The 22,127-nt window shown below is 38.0% G+C and overlaps 1 protein-coding gene across 2 annotated transcripts; it reads right to left on the bottom strand.

Moving 5' to 3' along the window:
• Positions 1 to 1,152: 1,152 nt before the first annotated feature.
• On the bottom strand, positions 1,153 to 6,651 carry LOC105043845 (protein NRT1/ PTR FAMILY 7.3). Of its 2 annotated transcripts, none has more exons than XM_010921563.4 (5): positions 6,524 to 6,651; positions 5,549 to 5,738; positions 4,413 to 4,630; positions 3,647 to 4,206; positions 1,153 to 2,409 (listed from the first exon to the last, which is right to left on the bottom strand). In XM_010921563.4, the coding sequence occupies exons 1-5, from the start codon at positions 6,560 to 6,562 to the stop codon at positions 1,557 to 1,559; spliced, it is 1,860 nt and encodes a 619-aa protein (XP_010919865.1). In that variant the 5' UTR covers positions 6,563 to 6,651; the 3' UTR covers positions 1,153 to 1,556. The 2 variants fall into 2 exon arrangements, with proteins under 2 accessions (XP_010919865.1, XP_010919866.1); XM_010921564.3 differs by having other exon boundaries at positions 6,536 to 6,619.
• Positions 6,652 to 22,127: the final 15,476 nt, after the last annotated feature.

The raw sequence follows: 22,127 nt of genomic DNA, 5'->3' as shown, positions 1-22,127 counted from the left end.
GTCTCTAAGCATAGAAGACCATCACAGTCTTTGCTTATCTATCTTTAATTCGTCACTAATATAATGCAAAGCTTGAGAGCAGAGCTCCATCTCCAAGCTACTCTATTGATATTCTCAAGTGTGCATGTTGCATGCATGAGATCTGAATCGCTACTTCAAATGTGTATACTTTGCCCGCTACCATTAACATAGGATGTGACAAAATACATGAAAACTCGGTGGATTCTAAGTAATTGAGTGATGATGTTGGATTCGGCATCTGAAATTTGCCCCCCTTTCATCATGCTTTAACGAATGTCAAGGTTCTCATGTAGCTTTGCATGCTTAGCTTCTAATCCGTCATGAATGGCTGAAAAGAAAGGAATGGGGCCATAGAAGCAATTTTTTCTGCATGTGTGGTTCAGCATAAATAAGCATCAAAGTGTCCAATTTAGGTCTTGACTTCGCGAAAAGTGCAAGGTGACTTTCATTGGTGGTGGTCTGAAGTCACCTTTTTTAAAGTTGCAGCCCTTGTTTCCTGCCATCTGAAATGAACCAAAAACAAGCCAAATTGCTTCCTGTTTATTGAGCTATGAAACCACTATGATTTTTCTCTTTTCCAAAACAAAGCATCGAAGAAATTGCTGAGGATGGAAAACCAGCTTTTCTATGGCAATGGTCCAAAAAAGTAGCAATGTGGTGCCTAAATTTGGAATTACAAAAAAATCCATTCTTATGTAATTATGTTTTAGATGGTGTTCGATTGGTGAACAGACTAGGTGTGATGCCCAGATTAAACTTCCATCTACCAAACAGCTTTCAGAAATAGATGTGAACAAGCAATAGTCATGCTAGAAAAATTCGCTTATACCAACAAAACTATTCAAGAGAAAATTTGTCACAAGTTATTTTCGGTTTATACCAGCATTTTATTTTTCTTAAAGTTAAAAAATACGGTATCCAAAAGTTGTTCTAGAGATTATAGTCAAAAGAAATAATTGGCATAACTGGCATAAGTATTCTGGTAAGTATGAATTGCAAAACAAAGTTTGATCAGAAAACTGCTTTACATGGAAAAAGAAAACACATCGATGTAATTACCAGTGCTTAGGCTCCAGCCTTTTTCAGCAAATAAATAAATAAAACAAAGGACAAGCATGCAAAGTCATTGCATTTAATGAAATTAAGTATTATAGGTTCAATATGTTCAGAGAGATACATGAGTGGGAAACAAAAGGTAAGAGGTGCATGCTAGGCTGTTGGTGTTTTTCTCTCTGCCTCCAAACCTCTTGCTTACCCATTTCGTTTACCCTAAACCCAGAAACCAAAACAGCACCGGCTAGCTTTATGACTCCAATGTTATGCAATGCCCCAAGCAACCTCAGTTTCCACCGTCGATCCCAACCGAGCCCTCGTCATGGGAAGGTCAGGAAAAAATATGAAGAAAGGAGGGCATCACGTTAACATAAATGTTCCAGAGACTGACTTCCAGTCCCACGTTAATTTATTCTTAAATGACCATAACTCATGTAATGAGTGATGACTGCTGACTCCTGTGTTTATCATAGACTTTATTATCAGACCCCGGAACCCCCCTTCTCCTCCCCGGATTTCCCCTCCAGCTTGATGCATTTGTACCACTTGGCGCAGGCCACATACACCACAAAGTCTACACTGGTCAACACCGCCAGCAGGAAGTAGAACCTGTCCATATGACCGTTGTTAAGGTTTCCCGGAATCCACCCCGGCCGGCCGCCCTTCGCCGTGATCTCCATGACGATGGTCACGAGCACATCGCTGACGTAATTCCCCAGCGACATGGACGTCATGCACAGCGCGCTCCCGAAGCTCTTCAATCCGTCGGGCGCCTGCCCGTTGAAGAACTCCAGCTGACCCACGTACATGAACACCTCCGAGGCTCCGATCAGCACGTACTGCGGCACCTGCCACAGTATGCTCAACGAGCTACCGGCGTTGCCGCCGGCGTGCTTCAGCCTGAAGTGCTCGACGGCGCAGGCGGAGACCATGGCCATGACGGCGATCACGAGGCCGACGCCCATCCGTTGGAGCTCGGTGAGTCCTCTGGGGCTTTTCTTCAGACGGCAGATGACGGGGTTGAGGAGCCTGCGGTTGAAGAAGATGACGGTGGCGACGCTGAGGATGTCGAAGGCCGACATGCTGGCTGGGGGGATGCGGAAGCCATGGACGTTGGTGTTCATGGCGGCGCCTTGCTCGACGAAGAGGGAGGCCATCTGAGTGAAGACCACAGAGTAGAGGATGGTGCAGAGCCATATGGGGAGGAGTCTCAACACGCATTTGACTTCTTCCACTTGGGTGATGGTGCAGAGCCGCCAGGGGTCCCGGAGGATGGACCTCTCACCTTGGATGGTGAAGTCGTTGGAGTCCACGTATGCAGCACGGTCCAAGAAGCTTCAGTAGTAACACAAATTAATGAGATCATATATACTTCGATGAAATTTGCGATATATATGTATATTAATTCAATCGATCATATGCAGTGCAAGTGCTGGATGCTGGTTTAATTAATTAATTAGAAGTAGTTACATTTACCAAACTACTTAGCTGTGCAGAGTCTGTTAATTAAATTCGATTAGGATGCGTTATTCATGTAGAAACGATACTAGCTGGTTCTTTTCTGTAACCTCTATGGCTCTATATATTTTTCTGTAATTTTGGAGAGCATGTACGGGGTTATATATGCCATGTACACCAGTCACGCTATAGCACTTCAAATTTTTGCATGTTTAGACACATTGTACTTTGATCATTTAGATGTTTGAATCTATGGCATAAAAAAAAAAAAAAAAAAAAAAAAAGAAAGGGAAGAAGAAAGAACGAGTTCATTCGAGTAATAATCAATAAGAAGCAAAAAAGGGTGAATCAAGTATTTTTGAACAGTAGATTGAAATCTAGAAGATGTATGTTCGTTCGTTGTGAAAATAAAAATTCTAAGGACATCACATAAAATATTGGTGGCCTAGTCAGAGCTGTTCATTGAGTCACATCTCCCACAAGGTTCATTCAGGTAGTGGAGACAGGCATATCTTGCCTTCCCCATTGCAATAGGAAATATGTCCTAGTAACCAAGTGTCCATTCGATGGGACATCTCATGGACAAGCACTTCCTGAGGGGCTAGTGACTCTTGTTATTGGAAATGAGTCCAATCAATCAATTCTATGAGACAAAAACACCACAAACTTTCCCAAGCCCCACCAAACAAGCTCCCAGAAAACACACTAGTCCTCATCACGATTATTTTATCCTTGGAATCTTCTGCTGTCCACGTTAGAAATCGCGTGATAAGACCCTGGAAACCAATTTTGGCGACCCAGGAATCGAATGCTGTGCCACGATGTGCACTTGCAGCCACGTAAAAGAAAGATGGCATTAAGAAGAATAAACAAAAAGAAGAAATCCATGGAGCATGTTTCACCAAATAGGAAGCGTAGCTGAACGAAAGCCTCAGGTCTCAAACTTAACCTTGACCATAAATTTCATGAGTTTCATGATCTGCCAATAAATTTGCAATAACTTGTGGCTATCATATATATATATATATATATATATATATGAAAATAAACCTCAACAAACAATAGAAGATATATGTGTATATGTATGTATGTATAAAATATTTTGAAAACTTACTTGAATCCCTCAGTGTGAAGAATCTTTCTAGTACCACTAACTTCTGCACACTCCCCACCCACATACAAATCTTCTCCACCTGGCGGCATCCTGACCCTCGATTTTCTCGATGCGGCGATGACCACCTGGCAGATTCTCGACAGAGGATTCCCCCCTGGCTTGAAGTGTCTGTACCTGAGAGTCCAAACAAGGAAGAGGACCAGCGCCAACAAGGCAGATGCCCCAGAGGCCCAGAAGCCCAAGGCCCACATGCCCTGGTCCTGTAGGTAGCTTAAGAAGGTGTTGGAGAATAGGGATCCCAGGTTGAGGGCCAAGTAGAAGTAGCTAAAGAAGGAGACCTTGGAATGGGCTTCCCCTGGGTCTTCCTCATCAAACTGGTCAGCGCCAAAGGTGGCAATGTTGGGCTGGTAGCCCCCATACCCAAAGGCAACCAGGTAAATAGATACATAGAACACTCCAACTTCTATGCTGGAATGAGACCCACAAGGAGCGTGCCCATCACCACACCCTGAGGGTCTGAGTAAGAATAGATGTGCGCACAATGATAGTAGCACCAAACCCTGTTAAGCAAAAGATAAAGAGTCACAGAACTTTAGAAACATGTGGTATACCGTGGAAAAATAAGGTGTCCTATTCTGGTATAGGAGCATTTAGAAGATGGATGTCCGTCTAGGCCTAGTAGCTCATGCTCTCTTTTGACTAATTGTTTCTTAAACTTCCTCTATATAATTCATCTCCGCATGATAGTCTAGTATAGATGACTTACCACGACAAAGATGACTTGGAAGATGGCACAAGTCTTGTATCTTCCCCAGTAGGAGTCACTGAGGAAGGCACCAAAAAGAGAGAAGATATAGACGGTGCCTGTCCATTTACTGACGTTGTTGGCTGCGTCTGCGTTGTTCTGCTGCAGAACTCTCGTCAGAAATAGCACCAGGTTGACACCCACCCCGAAGAATGCTAGCGTTGCTAGGCCTTGATTCACTGGAATACAAATGATAATTTAACTGAACAACAGGAAGCCGTCGAGGAAATAACTATCACATCATCCATGAAGAGCTTAGGTATTTGTTACAACTCATGTGTTATATGTTCTGTTCCCCATTTTTATATGCACATGTAGTTATATATGTATGGTACATAATTTTGTATGAAAGTACATGAACCACCAGAGGCATGCTTGAGTTTTATGCGCGCACAAGTATGATAGATCATCATCGTGCCAACAGGAGAGTGTAACTTTGTCTCTGTCGCACTACAGAATATGGAAGAGCTTTCCGTGATATCACGTATATATCAAGACCTCGATGCCAATATTAAACAACATAAGTGCTGCTTTGATATCATGCACTAAAGTTATAACCTATATCAGTTACCTATGGATGTTATAAGGCAATAATTAATATTTTTTAAAACCAAAAACTATTGAGTTGATGGGAAAAATTGCTTTATCGTGCAATTATCTTTGAAGACCCTCCGAGTCCGAGACTCATATTCCAGTCTTTCTTGAACTCCTTTCTTTTTGGTTGCTCCAACCAAAATCAGAATAAGTCCCTTCCTCTTCTAACTTGGCCAGCAGATACGCATGACCAACCTTGGCCCAGCCAGAATCAAAGAAGAAACAAGGAAACTTCCCGAACCCACAGCTTCTATAACTAATTAGGTTTCTTTCCACCAGACGTATTGTCTTTTTCTTTTTTTTAAATATATATATATATAACAACAAGGTGGGAAAGTGTCTGTCAGTCATCATATCATACTTGAACCTAAAACAACCTTGTTATATGATCATTCCACCTCTCTTTCTATAGCATATTAAGACTATGTTCTTTATCCCTCCCTTTCTCCTCAGAAAAGATAATATTCTATAGATGGATAGATAAATAGAAAAGTGAGAATTACCAAGCAATAGGATACCGGTCACCCATCCACCAGAGCTTCCTTTGACTGCAGGGCGCCCTCTGAGGTCCACAGAGCCATCCAGTGTATAGTCACAACATTCTTTTCCTCGTGCCTCTGTTCCACCATCTCCTTCCATAGGCACCACTCCGACCCTCATCTCACCTTCTCTTGCTTCTTGTTCCTCCTTTGCCTGCAGTAATACCAACCCAACTCTGTTAGTCTAGTTTCAGTATCGCATGCAATCTCTTATATATACCAAATGGAGGGTGGTATATGCTAACGTTCACTAGTGACCATTATTCATAAGCATATCCACATCCAAAGAATACTTTGCGACTCTATTATAGCATTAGTGATTCATTATGTTCTTATTCTTTCGATAAATAATTGCACTTTGCTTTAATAGGAGTGCTTTTATGGATGCTCGGGTGGTTAATTTATGCCTTCTGGAAAGCAGACTAACTAGGTGTTCGGTTTAGCAATATGCTATTGGACCCAAACGATGTATCAAGAAAAGCTCCACGCTATATGGCATGAGGGAATTGATCCAGTTGATGGGTTTGGTATGATACAGCGTCTGGTCATGACCATGCGACGAGCAGTACTGGGGATGGAATGATAATTTTCCTGATCTTGATATTGGTGGAACAAGTAGGCCCTTATGAAGGGACATTTATGAAACATCATGGATAATATGATCAATCTGTCATGACTTATTTCACTTTTGTACAGCCAATAATTCTATTACTTATGCAAGTGAATGCAACTAGAAAAATATAAATTAAACTCCTTCCTTTTTGAAAGCAAGATATGTGAATGAATTTCTTAATTAGTGCAATCAGCAAAATCAGCAAAAAGATAGTTTATATTATCAAAGAAGGTTGATGGTTTGGATATGCTCTTCTGAGAACATAGGGTGTTGCAGGAAAAAAAAAAAAAAAGCATTAAGAAGAAGGAATACAGAAGCAAACTGACCATTTTGGATACCTCAGAGTTGGCCATTGCACCAACCATCGGAACGCTAGAGTGATACAAGAAGCTGAAAACAAGAAGAGGAGAGGGAAGTGCTGGATGGTTGGTGATAGAATGAGGGAGCAGCAGACGCATTTATAGGACAAGGAGAGATCAATGGATGGTTGGGATTCAAGGAGATGAATAATATGATATCTCCATATGGCAAAAGGAAGACCAGAAAAGAGGGAAAATAGAGGGTAGAAACTATTTCTTGGAGATGGGTGGGGGTGTCTTAGTTGGATCCATCTAACCGAGGGTCCACATCAGTGATGACGAAATAATCCTTGTTTAAGAAGGAAGAAATTTCCTTGAAGTTTGCTGAAATAGCCAGTAGCATAAAGACTAGCAGCATTGTAGTATATCTTTTGAGACCACCCCACTCACGTACTTCATTAATGAATTCTTGTGAAAAGAATCCTGCGAAAGCTAAGCATATTAAAATAGCTAAAGAAAAATCTTTCAAATTCCCCAGAGCAAATAAATAATGCTATATTATTTATCTTTCTCATTTCTGGTAGATTATAGCGAAAAGAAAGCTAATTAAGCTAGTTCCTCTAGCCAAGTAGGAGGGGAACGTACTAGCCCGTTCTTCCTACTCCGATGGAGTAAGCTATAGGCAATTTGAGAATACGTAATACAATCCGAAGGGAATAACCACATGCTTTCATTTATTTATTAGCCGTCTGAACTATTATATGCATATAATTGTCCAAGAGTACGTTCTACTTCACTACTTTATTTTAGTGCCCCCATTTGGTGTTTAACACCCTATATATCTCGCGTGGACCTTAAAATACTCGCACGTCTGAAGCACATAAAACAAAACACAGAGTCGGCTGTAGCTCAAAGTTGGGTCTACTTAGCCCTAAGAATTGATTCCCAAGTACTATTCTGCTCCTTAAAAGATTTGGTATCCTTTTCTCACCCATTTTTTCATAAAACAAAAGACAGCGTGCAGGGAGTCAGTACTAGCTAAAAGTTGGGTCTACTTGGCCCTAAAAGAATTGATTCCAAAGCACTATTCTGCGCCTTAAGAGATTTGGTATCCTCTTCTTATCCATTTTTCAATAATTTCGGCACCATCTCTTATCCTTATATGATCCATATCTAAGCACCTGATTCTTGTTGTAGTTACTAAGAGCATTGAATCCTTTCTTCCTTCACTCATTTCTAGGAATAATGGATCTTTGAAAGCTTTCTCCAGGGTGGGATATTCTAGTCTGGCTTTAAGGAGGTCAAGCAAAGAAAATAACCCATATACCCTTGCTAGCTAAAGTAAAGCGCCAATTTCTTTTCCTTAATTTTGGATTTTATATTTCTTCCAATCACAACATCGGTTCATATAAGTTCTTTGTGAGAGACAGCTATCTCCCACATGGTAGAATCCAATAGTTACAAATAGTGATAACTATGCACGCCAACTTGCATCTAATGTCATGCATGTAGATATATCAGCTGGTTAACCCAAGATTTACAATAGCCTATCAGGAAAGGAAAAGCACTATTCTGCTCCTTAAAAGATATGGTATCCTTTTTTCATCCATTTTTCAACCATCTCTTATCCTTATAATCCATGATCTAAGCGCACCTGATTCTTTTCTTAGTCACTGAGAGAAATCCTTTCTTCCTTCACTCTTTTTTTTTTTTTTTTTCTCGATGATCAAATACCTATGTTTAATTAGAATCTAAAACACACCCATTTAATATAAAAAGGTACGAAAGGCCTTCTGCAAGATTGTTTAATTAAAAAATTCAGTGTAACACTGTGACTATTAAAAAAAAAATTAGAAATAGGTAGAAGGGCTCCCCGAGAAGAGCCATTGAACTGATCATAATGATCAGACAAGTAGAGTCCTTCTATCATTGGGATCTATAAAAAGCTTGACTGCTCAGAAGTTTCTAAGTGATTAGACAACAAAGGAAACTCCATTTTAGGCACGAGTGATTGGATAGATATTTAGGACCAGTATGAATCATCAATGAACAACGATTTGTTCTACAGTTCCACTGTATGACCTAAATTCTGTGGGGCAATGTCCAACTATAGAGATCACCTTTTCTCTCTTTTCTTCTTTACTTATTATTTAAATGAGATAAAAATTCGATCAACTCCAATATACCTACTCGATAAGATCTGTAGCCATTGATAGATAGATAATGCAACTTTTTTGAGATAGAGCCGGGCAAGCTGAGAGACTGCTTAGATGGAAAATAGTCTTATCTTGGAAAGCACTCGTAGGCCTACTTTTATTTTGCCATGAGAACAAAAGCTTAGTTTTCCTTCTGCGACACATGGAACACTGCTATAGTGATATTGAATATTGGTGGACAATGGTGTGGCCATCAACAATGACATTTGCAACAGCAATTAGTTTCTTAAAGTCTTAACTTTTGGGTCATATTGCATTCTCCCCTACCATCCAAAATGCCTATAGCTTTCATATCATAAAATGTCAAAACATGTTCATATGCACCTCTAGTTTGTTGCTTAGCACAGTTTGACAGGTGAACAAGAAACTAATGTGTGAAATGGGCAGTGAAGTTCAAAATTCTTAGGAAAAATGGGCACAAGTCATGCATCAGCTCTGCCTTGATGGATGATGTGCTTAAATTAATTCAGATGGACCAACCTGTGTGGCGCTGAAATGGTATGCACATGAGATATAAAAACACAAGCAATATTCCCCCAAAACAAGGGAAATGACATGGATTTAGTTGTAGGTTGGCCAATTGCTTCGAGCAACAATCTCCTGTTTTCTAAGAAAAAGAGTGAGATGGAGACAGAGAAATTAAGAATTGGAACCAGTTTCTTTCAGGAAAAGGCTTTCCCTTCACAGAAGCAACCAATAAGATTCACATAGCCAACCCTGACTGGATGCAGCAAAGACTTCTTGCTTGTGTGTGTTGCCTTGAAAAAAAGAAGTAATTTCCTATCACGACCCAGCACTATTCCTGAAAGTCATATCAATTAGTTTTAATGGTCCCCAAGAAGCCAAATCCCCTACTTTCTCACAACCATCTGGTGGAATGGAATGCAACCAAGCGATGGTTAGGTGCAGCCGCTGTCCTTGTCGATGCGCCAAGGTCGATCACTACAAACAACAGTGGAAAGCAGATGCTCATATTGGCACACGCCTTATCAAACGCCAGCCTCTGCCGTCAACTTCAAACCTTTGCAAACATTTTTTGCATCAGCGAACAATGCATGTATAAGTGGAGAAGAATATCAAAAAATTTTCCACCTGTTGTTGGCTTATCGCTCGTGAGCCATGTCTCCTTCTCCCTGTCACATTCCACTTCCGATGTGAATCATCGGTGTCATGCCACTTATTCTTGTCCATAGAATGTCGATGCCTGAGATGGTGTTGCTCCGATGCTGACACCGATCATGGTCAGCTCCAGAGAACAAGCCTGGCTGCTGGCTGTCCTGCGTGACAGCTGAATGTTGGACTATTGCTCTATAGCTTCACTCCTATCATCACTTTTTGACCCCCTCCATTGCTTAATTTGGTCTTCTCTCTGGCGGCCGAAGAATAGTTGGTGAGGTAGAAGCATGCAGGTGTAGAAATTCCATCATCTATGAGCCCAGGATGGCAAAAAGAGAGTCTTACAGAGAGAAAAGACATTATGATGGGTGGTGGTTGCTTCTTTCTATCAAAATCCTATTCTCATGGATATACATATGTGGATCACATTTTTTTGAACTGGTCGTGCAGTATATGAGATAATCATCATGGCAGTAGCGTATCGGGACATGATATCATTTCATGCTTATGCTGCTCCTGCTCCGTAGAAACGCGCATAGTTTGAAGGACTGTGACCTGCCATGGTGGGTCACAAACAATACTTTGTCATCATAAGTTGAAGAGATCATTCGAGTTTTGAGATTTCTCATTGAAGTAGAAGATATCAGTGGCACAAAGTTAGGACAAACTATGCAATTAATAAACAAATTAGATTGTGTGACAGTGATGGCTACAAATCAATAAATTCTGGAGGCATTTGGCTTCCCCCATGTCAAAAAAAAAAAAAAAAGAAAAGAAAAGAAAAAGACGGATGGTTCCAAGTGCTTCTGATGTCGAAATCCTACTTACTAGTGCAAACTCTGGCATCTGAAATGCATAAATCTTCAGAAACCTGGATGCTCATCATTAGTGCACGATGCCATCTGACGTGCGAAGATCTTGTGATGTCAAAATCCTCTTCACTCGTGTAAATTAGGCCATTTCATACGCATGCGTCTTGTGATGTTGAAATGCTCGTCTACAAATTAATTGTATTAGTTTAGCACGAAGAGGTCATTATCTTGGCAACTTTAGTTTTACGTATGCTTTATGCTAGTTAGAGACATACCTAATTTTCGGTTTGCAGTGATCATCTGGGTCCGGTGTCCTAACATGTTCGGTGAACAAATGTCATCCCATATTAGTTTGAAGCTTTCAATCATCCGAGAGCTTTTCGATGTCCAATTTTGATTACCCACCACTACTGCCAGTATCTTCTCTGACTTGTAGCCTTCATGGAAGGATCGTTGCACAAACATCACGCCAAATGGCTCTCATGAATCGTTCAATCAATCAATTTTTTTATAGATGGTTGGATAAGTTGGAGACTGGTGTTGGAAAAAAGAAGCACATATGATGGTAACGGCCATGCTCTGTGGTGGGTTGGATTTGAAGCTTTTGCCCATCCACATAATGACCATGCTCGATCTGGTTAGTGGTATGCAGGCGTGGTTGGTGTTGTGGTTTCCCAAAGCGAGATAAAGCCTTCTCCAGATATATCATAATGGCATTGTAGTGGGTGTTATTTTTTGATTCTTTTTTGAGCTTCTTCCGGTTTTTCTGTCTCAGTGGACGGGCAAGTGCCAAATGTAACTAAAGAAGTTCAATGTAATTAGCTGGGATCTCATTTATCTATCTAATGATTAGGCCCATGGCTCTTCCACATTTACACCACTTTCTATTGGCCAAGTCGTACACATTGTGAATCAATAATCCTATAACATTAACCTTGGATCTCCTTTAACAAGTGGTCCGAGCCTTGGAATGCACTAGAGAAAATGAGTCACAAGTTCAGAAAAGACCAAAAGGAAACCCTCTATAAGCTAAAAAAACGTTTGTTATCGTATATATTAAATGTTCCATTTGTTTTTTTTTTGCCCCCTGTCATGAAAGGCTACGAAAACTAATAAAGCTGTATAAAGCTAGGCTTTACTCCAAAATAAAGAAAAGTGATAGAGCTACAGCAATACAAGAATCTCACAACACAAGTGATTCGTAACTCACCATTGCCCCTTTCCATGAAGGTGTCATGGTACAACTTGTTTGTGAACCTCGCAACTGGACGGCTCACGAACTAAGCCCAGGTGATAAGTGTGATGGTGGGCCTAATGGGTGTGCTTAGCCTGAGCCTTCTCTACGGAGCACGGTAGGAGTTACGTTAACATTCTTCGCCCATTTGATAAACTTCCGACTCTTGGGCTTTGTTGTTCTACTCGATGGCTCATTAAAATATCAATGCGTAATACCTAAATATATCTATATAATTATGATACTTAAAGAGATCCATACATATTCTAGATTATTAGTAATCCCTCTTTCTATACAAAAGATTTTGAGACAGAATGTGTCACGCCCCAAATCCGGAACATAACACGGCCATACTACCGAGGGATGAAGCCCACGATAACACGAAGCCAATCCATCATAATCATCTAAAATTCGTCAAATAAAAAGATTCAATTCCATTATTCATCAAATAATCGAATCAATATTGATTCAGAGCATCTAAATCCAAAAGCAAGTACCAATCCGAATCTCAATAGTTATAAATAACTACAAATCCGTGATTATAAAATAACTAAACTTCTGCTACCAAATTTTCAAGCTTGCTATGTAGATCTTCAAGCTTGGATTCCTTTTGCTGATCCTACCTTATTCCTCTGTTCAAACAAAAAGAAAAAAAAAAGAATATGAGCTACACTAGCCCAGTTAGTAGAATTTGCACTTTCTTATCGGATCAAGCATAAGTTTTTTCATGATAATGCAATATTTAAAAAATAACAGATAATAAAAAATAAAGCATTTCATAGAGCATATAACAAAACAAGTTATAAACTCATAATGCATGCATAAATCGTGTATATTTCACAATCATGAATCGTAAATCATTTTCATCATGTATTCATGTCATGTTTCAAAACATTGCTCATAGATATTCGTGCTAAGGTCACTATTATACCTATGACAAGATCATATTTCTTAATCGACAGAGTTCTTAATTCATGTGTCAACTTTATACCCGCTGGCAAGGCCATGTTTCATGTGGATAATAGCTCCGGATGTCGATCTTCCCGAAGGAATTCATTCATAGCTATCTGAGAGCCTTTGAAATCATTATATCTTTTTCTTAAAGCATACATATACGTAGATGGAAAAATAATGAAATTCATACTTCATAATCATGCTATTTTCATAAGATATATTCATGAAATCAATGTTCATAATAAAACATTCTTTTTTATATCACATATGCCGATCCTTATTTTATAAAAAATTATGATTTCATCAATAGCAATTCTTTGCATAAAAATATGATCATTTAAAAATAAATCAGGAGCATAAGATCTACTTACCTCGTTCATCTTAGATCTTAAGACTTCATTAGAAGAATTAGCTAATCTTATTTAAAATATCAAATCATTATCAAATTCTATTCCATAAATATAACAAGATTAAATCGTAAGGAAAGAGGACTATTGACTGGATGTGTCGGACCATCAAGATACCAGGACAATTCAGGATCTCTGATCTGAAAGTCAGATTCAAATGACTTGATCAAGTAATTGTGAAGCACAGATTAGATCAAGATCAATCAATAGAGTTCATTAATAATGAATTTGAAAGATACTTGATATGATCAAATGAGGTTGACATACAGCACGGATATCAAAGCAACTTTGGATCATCTTGTTAGAGTCAATATGAACCCCTAAAAGATGAAAGCATGACTTGATACAGGATTCATAGACCTTCTTAGAGAGAGAAAGTCAATCATGAGAGAGAAAGTAGAGAGAGAATCTTCGTATCCTTCAAAAGTGACAATCATGATTACGATCATCAGAGGTCATATCAGGATGACTTAATTGGATTAACCATGATTGATGTTATCAATTTTGAATAAGGATCGGATCGGGATCCAATCTACTGCACGAATTTCAGAGCAGTCTCAGATCATCATATTTTCATCTCAAGTTTATCCTAGGGTCTATGATACAATCAGAGAGAGAGAATGACCCTAGAGAGACAATCCATAAAATGAGATAAAAGGTCTAGAGAGAAAAAATAGAAAGAAAATTTAGAGAGAGAATTTAGAGAGAGAAAATGTAGAGAGAAGATAGAGAGAGAAAGTCCAATTCTAGAGAAAGAAAGACTTAAGAGAGAGATGAGAGAAATTTTCTCTCACATGTATTTATTATTATTATTATTATTATTATTTCTTTTCTTTTTCTTTTTTTTTTTTTTTCTTTTTCCTTTTTCTTTTTCTTGTTCCCGTTGTTGCTCCTTGAATTGATTTTGATGATTACAAAGTATTTGAGGGGATTACTAATGATTCTGGCTTGAGAAAAGACTTATTGCATTTCAGGGGCAAAATTGTAATTTTATCAAGATCTGATTCAGAAGCCTCAAGAGCAAGAACTGAAGACGTACAATCTATTGGAAAAAATTTTAATATTTTTGGAAGTGTATTTTCTTAGATTATACTCCATCATTATTTGAAGTTATATAAAGGGACTTAAAGGAGGGAATCAACAAGTAGAAGAATTAAAGAAAATTTTGAAAAAGATTCTTCAAGTATTCTTTTCAACTCTAAGCAAGAGCCTACTTAAAGCATTCAAGAAGCTTTTAATTCAAGTTCACCAACTCCTCAAGTGCTCATTCAAGTCTCCAACTATCTTGAGAAAATCAGAAAGAGCTTCCTTCAAATTGTGTAAAGTGTATTAAATACCTTATTCGCTCATTAAAGGAGCTTCATTTGTATTTCTGTACTATTAACTGTAATATTCTTTTTGAGTCATTATTTTTTTTATTTTGGAAGGGTTCCAAAATATGGGAAGGTTGATCCGAACCTTGAATCGAATTGTATTGGGTTGGCTTGTACCTGGAAAACAAGTGTTCTAGCTTGGAATAGCTAGAGTCAGAGGTTTCGACGAGTGTATTCAGGTTGAATACAATTTAGTGGATTAGAATTTTCAAGTAGGACTTGGGGAGTGGATGTAGGTGCAAGGTTGGCACCGAACCACTATAAATCCTCTTGTTTGTGTTGTGCTAAATTGCTTTCCTTTTAAACTTCTTTATTCTTTTGCATTCTTGCATCCAACCATTACCCTTGCATCAATTACACTCTTCTTACTTATCTTGCTATTGTTAAATATTCTTCATAAGTTGTAAGTTAAGTTTAAATTTTTAGAAACCCAATTCACCCCCCCTCTTGGGTTGCATAGCTGGGCAACAAGTGGTATCAGAGCCCGGTGCTCTAGCCCTACTTTGATCTAACCAATCAAAGAGCTAAAGATCTATGGCAACTCAAGTTGGCACTTCTCTAGCCGAGGGGCAGTCCACTAACCGACCTTCACTTTTCAATGGGTCAAACTATACCTATTGAAAAGCTCGGATGAAAATCTTCATTCAAGCACTTGACTATAATATGTGGAGTATCATAGTAAATGGACCACACACACCCACTAAAATTATTGACGGTATGGAATCAACCAAACTCGAAAAAGAATGAGATGAAGTTGATAAGAAAATAGCTCAACTAAATGCTAAAGCCATGAATGTCTTGTATTGTGCCATAGATGTAAATGAATTCAATCGTATTTCAACTTACATATCAGTTAAGAAAATATGGGATAGATTAGAAGTAACTCATGAAGGAACTAATCAAATGAAAGAATCCAAAATTAACATGCTCGTGCATAAATATGAACTTTTTAAAATGGAGCATGATGAATCTATAACTGAAATGTTTACTCACTTTACTGATATTATAAATGGTTTAAAAAGTCTTGATAAGTCTTATTCTAATAGTGACCTCGTGAGGAAGATTCTTAGGTCCTTACCAAGAACTTGGAAAGCCAAAGTGCTCGCTATCCAAGAAGCCAAGGATCTGAACATCCTATCCTTCGAAGAGCTTCTAGGATCACTGATGACACATGAGCTGAGCATGAAACAACATCAAGAAGAAGAAGTCAAAAAGAAAAGGACAATCGCCCTCAAATCTATAGCTCAACTTGATGAGAAACTGATGATATAGAAAATGAAGAGCAGGATGAAGAAATGGCTCTCATTACTAGAAGGTTTAAGAAATTTTTGAAGAAAAGGAAACAAGGAATGAGGAAGAGGCCACCCACAAAAGGAGAATATAGCAAAGAAAAGGATAAAGACCAACCTCTTATTTGTTACAAATGCAAGAAACTAGGACATTTTAAGTCTGAATGCCCACAACTGAAGAAGGATCCCAAAAAGTACAAGAAGAAGGTCATAATGGCTACCTGGAGTGGAAGTGATGAGTCAAGCTCCGAAGAAGAAGACTCAAATGAACAAGCCAACTTGTGTCTTATGGCACATGAAAATGAGGTAAATTCTGATACTCCTATTGATTTTACCTTTGAAGAACTTCATGAAGCTTTTTATGATTTAATTGACGAACTAAAGAAGCTAGGGGTAAAGAACAAAGAGTTAAAATCAAAGAATCAATCTTTACTAAAACAAAATGAGAACTTTTCAAATGAAAAATCTATCCTGCTTCAAGAAAATCTGAACTTAAAGAATAAAATTATCAAGCTAAAATCAATAGTTGAAAAATTCACCTTAAGTTCTAATAAACTGAATATGATTCTTGAAAATCAAAAGATTGTTTATGATAAGGCTGGTCTTGGTTACAACCCCTTAAAGAAATAAAAGTTTCTAAAAAATATCTATGTAAACTCTTCAAACAACAAGTTCTCAAATATTACTTATTTCAAATATGGTAAAATAGGTCACAAGTCATACACTTGTCTCTCTAACAAATTCTTAAATTATAATGCAAAGAAAATATGAGTTCTAAAAAGAACCATTGTGACTAACCAAAAAGGATCCAAGAAAGCTTGGGTACCTAAAGTAAAAATTTGATTTTTGCTTGCAGGTGTGTCTAGCATCCCAAGGAGCAAACCGAAAATGGTATCTTGATAGCGGATGCTCGAGACACATGACTGATGATGAATCCCAATTCATCACACTTGATGCTAAAAATGGAGGGATAGTCACCTTTGGAGACAATGAAAAAAGAAAGATCATCGGTATAGATAACATTGGTATTACTCCCTCCAAATACATTGAAAATATTTTATTAGTAGATGGTTTAAAACATAATTTATTAAGCATCAGTCAATTTTGTGATAAAGGATACAAAGTTATTTTTGAATCTTCTGTTTGCATTGTAACTAGTCATGTTAATGAAGGCATTAAATTTGTTGGACATAGACATGGCAATTTTATATGGTAGATTTGAATGATCTATCCAAAATAAACATGCAATGCCTAGTATCCTTGAATGCCAAGATTAATGAGACTAGTTGACTTTGGCATCGTAGACTTGCATATATTAGCATGCATTCACTTTCAAAACTCATTAAGAAAGAATTAGTTATTGGTTTACCTAAATTGAACTTTGAAAAGGATAGAATTTGTGATGCATGTCAACTAGGTAAACAAACAAGAGTTTCATTCAAATCTAAAAATATTGTTTCAACTACTAGGCCACTAGAATTATTGCATATGGATTTATTTGGACCTACTAGAACTACTAGTTTAGGAGGAAAACGATATGGTTTTGTAATTATTGATGACTTCTCTCGTTTTACATAGGTTTTCTTTTTGGCACACAAGGATAAATTTTTTAAGTTTTCTTTAAATTTTATCGAAAAGTCACAAATGAAAAAAATTTTTCAATTCAAAATATTCGAAGTGATCATGGAACCGAATTTGAAAATCAAGATTTTGAAAAGTTTTGTGATGAAAAAGAAATAGGACACAACTTTTCGGCACCTAGGACACCCCAACAAAATGGAGTAGTAGAAAGAAAAAATAGAACCCTTGAAGAAATGGCCCGTACCATGCTATGTGAAAGCAACCTTCTAAGATACTTTTGGACGGAAGCTATTAACACAGCATGTTACATATTGAATCGTACATTAATTAGATAAATTTTAAAGAAAACTCTCTATGAGCTTTGGAAAGGAATAAAACCAAACATTGCATATTTTTATATTTTTGGTTGTCGATATTTTGTGTTAAATAACGGTAAAGAAAGACTAGAAAAATTTGATACAAAATCTGATGAAGCAATTTTTCTAGGTTACTCCTCTTCTAGCAAAGCCTTTAGAGTTTTCAACAAAAGAACCTTAGTAGTAGAGGAGTCAATACATGTTGTCTTTGATGAAACTAACAATCTTCCTTCAAGGAAGAATGAAGGTTTTGATGATGCAGATCCTCTTATAGAAGGAATAAAGGAGATCAATCTAAAAGATTCAACAATTCAAGATGATGAAGAACTTGAAGACAAACAAAATGAAGAAGATGAAGAACGACAAGAACAACCTCAAGGTACAAATAATCTACCCAAGGAATGGAGGTATGATCACAATCATCCCAAGAAACTAATCATTGGTGATCCAACACATGGTGTAAGAACTCATTCCTCACTTAAAGATGCACTCAACCATTTTACTTTTGTTTCTCATCTTGAACCTAAAACTATAGACAAAGCTGAAAAAGATTATAATTGGATTAACGCAATGCAAGAAGAACTTAATTAATTTGAAAAAAATAATATATGGACCTTAGTATCAAGACCTAAAAACTATTCAATAATTGGCACAAAATGGGTATATAGGAATAAATTGGATGAACATGAAAATGTGATAAGAAATAAAGCAAGATTGGTTGCAAAAGGTTATAATCAAGAGGAAGGAATTGATTTTGATGAGACTTTTGCACTTGTTGCTAGATTAGAGGCAATCAAATTCTACTTGCATATGCTTGCTTTATGAAATTTAAATTATTCTAAATGGATGTTAAAAGTACTTTTTTGAATGGATATATCGCTGAAGAAGTTTATGTAGAACAACCCTCAGATTTTGAAAATCATACTTTTCTCAATCATATTTTTAAATTAAATAAAGCTCTATATTGTTTAAAACAAGCACCCAGAGCTTGGTATGAAAGGCTAAGCAAATTTCTACTTAATAATAATTTTTCAAGAGAAAATATAGACACAACTCTTTTCATTAAAAAAAATCAAGATGATATATTAGTTATACAAATATATGTTGATGACATTATTTTTGGGTCTACTAATGAAACTCTTTGTCAAGATTTTGCAAAGCTCATACAGGGGGAGTTCGAGATGAGCATGATGGGAGAACTCACATTCTTCCTCGAACTCCAAATCAAACAAACGAAAGAAGGAATCTCCATCATCCAAATCAAGTACACAAAAGAATTACTCAAAAGATTTAGAATGGAGAACTCCAAAGCAATTGGCACACCCATGAGCCCATCATGTAAGCTTGACAAGGACGAAGAAGGTAAAAGTGTAGACTTAAAATTTTATAGAGGCATGATTAGTTCTCTGTTATATTTAACTGCTAGTAGACCTGATATTATGTTTAGTGTTTGCCTATGTACTCGTTTTCAATCAAATCCAAAAGAATCACACTTGAATGCAGTTAAAAGAATCCTTGGATATTTAAATGATATACAAACTTTAGGATTATGATATTCTAAGGACTCACTAATTGACTTAATAGGATATTCAGATGCCGATTTTGCTGGATGTAAATTAGATAGAAAAAGTACTAGTGGAACTTGTCAATTTTTTGGAGTTAACCTAATCTCTTGATTTAGCAAGAAATAAAATTCGATAGCACTGTCTACAGCCGAGGCTGAATACATTACAGCCGGAAGTTGTTGTGTTCAAATCTTGTAGATTAAGCAACAACTCAAAGACTTTGGTATCAAACTCAATAAAACTCCCATAAGATGTGATAATACTAGTGCTATAAATCTTACTAAAAATTTAATTCAACATTCTAGGTCAAAACATATTGAAATCTGGCATCATTTCATAAGAGAACATGTCCAAAATAAAGACATAATTCTTGACTATGTTTGCACTGAAAAATAATTAGCTGACATCTTTACCAAGGCCTTAAGTGAAGATAGATTTTGTAAAATTAGGAGAGAACTAGGAATCCTTGATCCATCTGCTTAGGTGTCTCTCTGATTCCAAGATATCAGTACCAAAAATTTTTTAGCTTAATTCTCATCTTTTTTTTTTGAGCTCAAAAGCCTAAAATAAACATTCTCATGATCAATTTTTGGATAAACATCCTTCTCCTAATATTTCAAATTTTTTCAAAATTATTTCATCATTTTTCTGAATTTCTCTGTGCCATGAGTCGACCCCCAGGGTCGACCCTAGGGTAAACTTGTAATATTGACTAAATCCTTCGGACACCTTCTTTTTGTTGGAAAACCTCCCTTGAGCCGACCTAACTCTTCATCTTCTTCCTTCCACCAAGCCGAAAGACTCCCTCTCTTCTTCCTCAAACCCAAGTTTTTTCCCAAAACTCTTCTCCCACCATCTCTCACCCTCTAAATCATCCTCTTGGAACCAAGCTCCTCCCTTTTCTCCTTCTTCATTTGGAGCGAGTCGAGCTTATCCTAGATTCTACCCGTCTTCTCCAAATTGAGATTTTTCTTCTCCAAAATCTTTATCCTTCCCCTAAAAATCCTTTATCTCTCCCCACATTTGCTCTCCTAAGTTTCTTGCTAGCTCTGCTTGTGCAAATGGCTCCGAAGATGAAGCTTCCACAGAGGAGAAAATTAGTTCGCGGGTTGGAAGAAAGTGTGCGGCGGAAGAGACAAGCAACCGAGACCACTTCTGCTTCAATCCCTGTTCCTGTATCTGCTCCAGCTACAACTCGTTCTCCAATCAGCCCCAGTAAGGTACCCCTTTCGGATAGGAAGGTAGAGACTGGCAAAATCATTGATTTTAGATTTTTTGAAAATGAAGGATTCTCTATCGGATCAAAAATTAAGGACCAAGGTTGGGAATTCTACTGCTCCCTAAAAGAAAATATCTATGTGGATCTTGTTAGAGAATTTTATCTGAATTTGGGATACAGCAATGAAACAGTAAAATCCACAGTAAAGGGTATAGAAATTAGTTTAGATCTTATGCTTTGGGAAAAATTCTTCATTTACCCTGTGAGGGATACACAAACATGGAACTCCCAGTTAAGGAGGAGGGAATAAATACGATTCTAGGAAAAACCTTCACTGGAAGCCTAAACAAATTAGAGGCTAAGATTCTTTCCATTGAGATGAGGCTGCTCCACCAAATGATAACTAAGTTATTTTTTCCTAGAAGTGGTAGACATAATCTCCTCTCTGATCAGGACATCTGCATTATGTATTATATTATTACTCAAACTCCCCTGAACCTCCCAGCACTAATGATTGAAGCTATGAGAGAGACCTTGAATAGGTCCAAGGCACATTTGCCTTTCGGTATGACTCTCACTTTAGTATTTAGGAGGTTTGGAGTTAGCTTTGAGGGGGAGGCAGTAGCTAGGCTATCTCACTCCGACACTATCAACTGCCATATTCTGCACCGCATGAGATTTTTCAAGACTGATGGTGGTTGGACAAAAAGTGTGGAAGAGAGAGCTGAGGACACAGCAGAGGAGGAAGGACCATCATCACCTCTTCGTGATCACAGGACTGTATCTCCAGATATTCAGTTTGTTTTTGACCATGAGGCTGGGTCATCAGAGTCTGCGAGGAGGCACACTTCAGTTTAGCAGCCGGACAGCAGAGCACATCCTTCAGAAATCAGATTGGCTGATGATCAGATAGAGATGATATCTCAGCGTGTAGCCTCCATACTATCTCGTCAGATGGGCACTTCAGCTTTTGCTCAGGGATCGACATCTCACGATGTATCTGATCAGACACTGATCCCCCACATCTTCACTGTGTTCCAGATGATTTCTGATCAGTCAGTATGCATCGAGCAGCTTGAGGGTTGTATAGTAAGACTGACTGGCAGAGTATTTGACTTGCAGAGGTAAGTATTAGCTTTAGCACATCCACAGTCACATGAGGACATCACTGAGGTCTCAGACCTATCTGCGGAGGCAGCCAGACTGCGAGGAGTCTTAGAGAGTGGTTTTGACTTTCTAAGGAGAGAGATCGGGGCTCTAGTGAGCATGCTTCCACTCAATTCACTGCACTGCTACAATTTATTTCGAGAGCTCTGAACCTTCTGGATACCATCAGACTCTCTCTTGTAGCTCAGTCCTTTGCTTCTCAGGCTTCAGGATCTTCTCATCCCTCCACTCGTGCTGGCACCTTTACCCGTGATAGAGGCAGATGCGGTCGAGGTCGAGCTCGTGGACATGATCCTTCATCTCCTCACCCCATCTTTGATTCATCAGACTCCAATCCATCCA

The sequence above is a fragment of the Elaeis guineensis genome, chromosome 4, assembly GCF_000442705.2.
Source record: "Elaeis guineensis isolate ETL-2024a chromosome 4, EG11, whole genome shotgun sequence".
In the NCBI taxonomy this organism is placed as follows: Eukaryota; Viridiplantae; Streptophyta; class Magnoliopsida; order Arecales; family Arecaceae; genus Elaeis; species Elaeis guineensis.
Note: the sequence above shows the minus strand (reverse complement) of the source record. Positions and strands in the feature narration are given on the sequence as shown.

Bases quoted from the DNA above. Each gene is read 5' to 3' on its own strand.
- LOC105043845 (XM_010921563.4), bottom strand. From the start codon at position 6,562: ATGGTTGGTGCAATGGCCAACTCTGAGGTATCCAAAATG. The intron at 4,631-5,548 runs GTAATTCTCACT...TTTGTATTCCAG, and splicing joins GACCGGTATCCTATTGCTTG to TGAATCAAGGCCTAGCAACG. The intron at 2,410-3,646 runs GTAAGTTTTCAA...TTACTACTGAAG, and splicing joins CTTCACACTGAGGGATTCAA to CTTCTTGGACCGTGCTGCAT.